This window comes from Melospiza georgiana, chromosome 7 (assembly GCF_028018845.1).
Source record: "Melospiza georgiana isolate bMelGeo1 chromosome 7, bMelGeo1.pri, whole genome shotgun sequence".
Classification (NCBI taxonomy): domain Eukaryota; kingdom Metazoa; phylum Chordata; class Aves; order Passeriformes; family Passerellidae; genus Melospiza; species Melospiza georgiana.
Genome location: NC_080436.1, coordinates 10,124,632 through 10,130,631, shown reverse-complemented (window position 1 = coordinate 10,130,631; position 6,000 = coordinate 10,124,632). Strand labels below are relative to the sequence as shown.

General features: G+C 38.1%; 1 protein-coding gene across 8 annotated transcripts in view; it reads right to left on the bottom strand.

Moving 5' to 3' along the window:
* Window positions 1–782: 782 nt before the first annotated feature.
* Window positions 783–6,000, bottom strand: part of GULP1 (GULP PTB domain containing engulfment adaptor 1) — a 143,060-nt gene continuing 137,842 nt past the window's right edge. For all 8 annotated transcript variants that reach the window (XM_058027510.1, XM_058027507.1, XM_058027512.1 and 5 more), the window contains one exon: window positions 783–2,801. In XM_058027510.1, coding sequence (XP_057883493.1) covers window positions 2,730–2,801 — 72 coding nt within the window. In that variant the 3' untranslated portion in view covers window positions 783–2,729. The remainder of the gene's footprint in view (window positions 2,802–6,000) is intronic.

Here is a 6,000-nt window from a genome sequence, read left to right as displayed (position 1 = left end):
ATCCCCCTCCCTCTGAGCAGAGCAGGAAAAATGTCCTGGGCTCCTCTGGCTGCTCCCAGCCTGGCATTTCAAAGCAGCAGTGAAAATGTGGCACAAGGTGCTGCTGCCCTGCCTGGGAGGGAACACTGACAGCAGCAGGGAGGGACAGATCCTGCTCACAGCTCACAGGACATGGTGATGTGTGCTACTTACCTGCCAGCACCCATTCCCATGGGTGTTCAAGCCCCATTCCCACAAATCCAAGTGCTTAGATGGATTTTGAGCATTAGCCTGGAGGGAAGTTTTACAAGGGAACAAAGTACCAGATGGTTTCAGATGACTTCTCTCAGAAGCACTGACACCATCTGTAGCAGCCTGTGCCATTTAACACACCTGGGTTACAGAGATTGTTTTCTAAGGCTCAGAAAAACTTCAGTTGTTATCCTTCCCTTCTTAAACAGTCAGTCAGCAGCCAAGTATACTGAGCAGAGAAGTACGGGGGAAGACAAGGACAAAAAGAAAAGTCAATTAAATACAGGAAGCACTGCAGAGAGAGTTACTCCCTAATTATCAGTATTATACAGCTGCATTTAGAACAAGATTTTTCTCTGCTGATTGCAGATTAGCCCAAATTCAGTAATAAAGTAATTCTACCCTGAGACTGGATCCTTTCCAAAGGTGACTTTTAACCCATTCCAGCACTAAACCCTTTTGTGGCAGATCCAGCCCAATATTAAAGCACCACCCCATCCTACCTTCCAGCTGGGCATTTTAGTGAATGAACACTGTGTTCCAGGAGGCAATTTATTTAAAAACATTTATTTTAGGCAAAATTAAACAGACATTTGAGATTACATAGAAATACAGTTTCCAATTGGATCACATAAAAATTAAAAATGCACTGTTGTGTTGATTTAAGTATTTTTGTATGTATTGATCAGGTATATAAGATTTAACCATGCCATTTGCAGTCAACTATCATAAAAATCAGTAACGAAAAAGGTTTCTTAAAATGTGCAAATATTATCTTAGTGTTACCATTGATAATAAATGACCACTAAATAGATGCTTATTATGTAAAGCTTTTTAAAGTACAATAAAAATACAAATTCTATTTGTTAAAAAAGGCCATTGCTATGGCTACTAAACATCCTCATTATACAAATTCGAAAATACTATATGACAAACAAAATTATAAAGACTTTTCTTTATGAAACATATACTATTCTATTTGTTAGTGATTTCATATATTTTTAATATATATTTCTCTATAATACTCTATATGAATGATGAACTCAGAATGAGAGAGAGGAAGACAAATGCAATGTAGGATGTTAAGGCCCCAGTTCAGCAAGGTACCTGAGGATGTGTCAAACCCAGCAAAGGAATAATCCCATTCTTTTAGAGGACTCCAAAGGCACATGCACAAGTACTTTGTTGAACAAGGCATAAAAATACCCATCATGAAATTGAAAAATGTGGTTTTGGTGTAAACTGTGACTCTTAAGGACAAAACTGTAAATGTCAGCAAAAAGCCTCTCATAAAAAAAAAAATCTGAAAATTTCGGGGCAGGGGGGTTTCCACATTTTTATGCTTTGAAGGGAAAATACTAGAGGTTGGGAAGTTTTTTAATTTAATTAATGATAATTTTCTGAGATGGGTTCAAGATGGTGTTTTATTGCTTATGAGAAAGATTAATGAAGAGTATGCATAGACATGTCAGCATTCATCTCACCAGCAGCTGAGAATTTTGGTGTGCAGGTATTTCTGTAACATGAACAACCAGTGGGTACAAAGGACTTAGAGTTGTTTCTCTGCAGGAATTAAAGACATGGAACAGTAAAGAAGAGAGTAAAAGAATTATACTCAACAGAGCCTGGCTGTAAACACTCGGGTGCTGAAAGTGATTACAGAACTGAGCCCAGTGCCTGCATATACACAAAATTCCCTAAGTTCCTAAGTAAATGCAGGACCACAATCTTCCTTTTAAGTTATGGCTAGCATGTAATGGATTCCAAGGTACATACTTTACACTTCAGCTATAAAATATCAAAACAAAGGGTGGTTGCTTTGCCATTCTGCAATTTAGCAGTTCTTCTAGGCTCATTAAGCACTAATTACCAGACTAGCAACTTGTTAATTTCTAAACCATGAATGAAGGACCTAAAATCTGGATTGTATAAACCAATGACAGCAGATATACAGGGCAGTAACCACAGTGATGGAAATCAATCACACTGCATCCAGATTTACTTTTGAAGCATATAGTAATGGTTAGTATTTTATCTTTTTTTCACTGCAAATTGAATATTTTTTGTAGCAGATATTAATAATTTTACTGCTTGAATATTAAATAATACCTTAAAAGCATAATTTCAAAATGCTGCCAGGTAAAGTACTATGTAGAATTCATGCCTGCACATTTGCAGAGAGAGACAGAGAGAGAGGTATGAGTGACCTTTCTGAAGAACTTCTCCAAGCTAATAGTCATAAAGCATAGTAAACTCGGGCCAAAATGTGACAGAAAGAAACACAACAGCGTAATTTCATCCATAATTCATAAACAAATACAACTTTTTACATTTGTACAGGGAAAGACTGGAAATAAGTTGAATTTTTACAGAAGCAAGCCTCACAAGAGTTTACATGTTGAAAAAAGCAATTTTTGGCACATGGATAGTATCTGTGAGTACATGTTCAGAAATAAAAAAAAACACTGTGGAGGAAATTCACATTGACTTTCTTGGCATCAGCACCTGCTGTCTAGTGGGTCAAGACAAAATACTGTGCCTTCAAGAGTTAATCCCATTTTGAACCCCTCCTGCAATGAAACAAGACATCATTAGTAAAAAGCCAGGTGAGTTCTGGAGTATTACATTCTCCTTGTAAAAACATTTAAATCCAAGCATATCTTTAGGCAGACAAACTGCAAAGATACTTCAAAATTGAAGTACTCAATGATAATTCAAAACTGAATTCAGAAATATTTCCATTAATTGGTCAGCCACTTTTTAGTAACTCTCAGTGGTTAACTCATAAAAGATGCACACCTTACAACAGCATAGCTACAGTATGTACATAAAGTGAGGAAAATACTATAGAATAACAATATTGAATATTGTACATAGGTTGACAGAAATCCAAACAAGTTTAATTTGCAATATGTTGTTCCTGAGTAAAATTCAAGATTTATATTGAAAAATAGAGGTGTGACATGGGCATTGTTACTAATACAAGGTGTCTCGTACATTCTGTGGTGCTGTAAGAGCAGCCCAACAAAAAGTGCTGACTACCCCAACTCAGAGGGCTGCTCTGAATTGCTCCCAGGAAGTTAAATTGATATTTACTGCCCACTGCCATCTGAGCTTCATGAAAAAGGCAGATAAAACCATACTTGCTCCATTGCAAATGAAAAACTGTGCATTTTAAAGGCGTGTAACTCAGTAAAATAAAACCCAGTGGTATTTTGAAAGTGCAGTGAGTTGCTTTAAAAGTTCAGACCAAAATTCTTGAGTCTGCTCACATTCATTTTATTAATAGAAACACAAAAAAGATTATAAGCTGGATGCTACCACCTCCTCTATGGAAAAGAAATTTTTTCTATAAATACTTTTTATTTTGTATGCTTTCATAGATGCTTGGTTTGCTAAAGGTACTTTGTTCACACCAGTCCTAAACAACTGCACTTTTAATACAGGAAAACCACTCTTATTTTCACTTCTCTTTTTGCATTAAAAAAAGCTGAATAATATTGGCTTGACCCCTTAAAAGTCACCTTGGAGTCAAGAAAATTTCAGTCTCTAGGGTGAAAGTACTTTGAAGGTTTAAGCAATTGGAAATGGGGCTCTGACTAGAAATGCCATGAGAGCATCAACTCCGTGGCAGCTGTAGCAGTGCTCTGTTCAGTGAGAGTGCTGATTGTGTGCTACAAAATCAATAACAGCTCCTTTCATCAAGGAAATATCTTGTAAACAAGATAAATCTTTTTGTAAAACCATCTGTGTGGGGATTAGGCACAAACTCAAGTCTTTCTCTCACATGCACAGCAGTACCTCAAGACCATACCTTTTGGGTTTAGAAGATAAATCCCAAGTCAAACCAGCTTAATTTCAAACAAATTCAAGTCACAGGCTAACACTTGAAAAGTGTATGAATATCTAATAACCCTGCCAGCTACTGCTATCAGGAGAATAATGTGGAAAAACAGAACAAACCTCCTGGCAATAGTTACTAAATGGTCTGAGAATTTCCAAGTAAAAGCTGCATTTTCCTTAAGGCAGATCCATGCTACCCAGTTTGCTCTACCTGGGTGACACAGTGCTGCCAAGGCTCACTAGTATATTTAATATTTTTCCTTTTTTGTTTTCTGTTCATTTTCAAAAGGATTAAAAGGAAGAACATTAAATGCAGAAGACATTTCAAGCAAACAGCAGGTGAAATTCCAAGTGAAACACATCCTGTTACAAACAGTGTTCATTTTCCCAAAGGGTAAATTAATTGATGTAACTGCAGTCAAAGGAGGACTGCTTACCCAGAAGGAGAATTCAGAGATTAGCCCTAGGGTCTGTTACACTTTAAAGTCTGCAGTTACAGTGTGCCAGGGATGCTCAACTTCTGAGGTACCCAAAGGCCGCTTCCAGCTTTGAGCTTGTGAAGGGACACAGCAACAAGGGACTGTTGTTGGTGCTTCAAGCAGAGGATGCTTGGTGAGCTCCAAGAACAGAACACCACCAACAACTGGTTTGACAAGGATAGAGACCTTCATCCTGAGCCAGCCAGAGCCTTCACTGAACATCCATCCCATTCCTGTCCACTCTTATTTTTATCTTATTTTTACTGTTAAGCACAGCTTGCTGGTGTCTTAAGTGGCTTCACTTCCAATGCCCTCTTTCCAGCAAGGGAAGAGCAAATCAGATGATGCATTTTGGAAGTACACTCATCTCACTGCTCTTATGTTGAGCATGTCAAGTTTTTTCCACACAAACTGATATTTTGTCACTTAGCACTTTGCTCGTGTTTGCTATGACTTAGAACTATTTCCACTTTCTTGAAGAACCATGGCCTCCTTGGCCTTTCCTTCTGCAGCTTCACTCCTTTCCTTCTGCTACCTCCCCCCAGTGCTGTTTAGTCCTTCTCAAGCTGTGATATTTTGCATTTAAAACAATTACATTTCCAGATATTTGCAATGTGATCAATGCTAATCCATTCAGAGACTGCTGCTCTTTATGGATCATAATGATTAAAAAAGCTTTTTAACATTATTACCAAAATGAACTGTCTGTCCTGAAAGAAATGAGTGCTGTGGCTGCCAGGTGTTGCTCCTGAGAACAATGGCTTATGCACCTTCCTGTCTGTAACAGGGACCTGGCACTTCCATGGTCACTTCTGAGCCACAACAAACCCACAATCATCAGTGTCAGATTCTGCACTTCCAAGCAGCCTCAAACTTCCATGACAACCACAAGGCCAAAAAGCCCAACTGCATAGAGAGGACATTAAAGCAATCCAAGTGACCAGATGGGCATTCCTTTCATTAAAGGAATGTAAAATCTAGATTTTTTTTTTTTTTTCTCTTGGGTATTTAGGTGGAAGACATGAAGTGAATTTTCAGGGAATGCTGGAAAAGGCCACCCTGTGGCACTGGCCAGGACAGGGAACAAGAAGGGCTATGAAGTGTGCATCTATATTGTGCCTTGTTTTTCTGTGTTTGTGTCCACCTCAAGGAGCTTTTATACTTGAGAGGAATTTTAACACAAGGACTGAGCAGTTTAGATATCTACCAAGTAATGGTATTGTACTAAGGGACGTGATTGATGCCCTAAAAAGAGGAGCAAAGTTTGTTTCCACTTGAAACAGCTCAGAAATAATCCCTCTTCCAAAAGCAGCCTTTTTTTGGAGTCAAGGATAAAAAGATGTGAGCTACTCTGGTTAAAACCAGTAAGCAGTACAAGACAAAGAACTTGCACTTTATCAGGAGATAAATTTGCCAGAATCAACCTTATGGCTGAGAAGTTCACTCA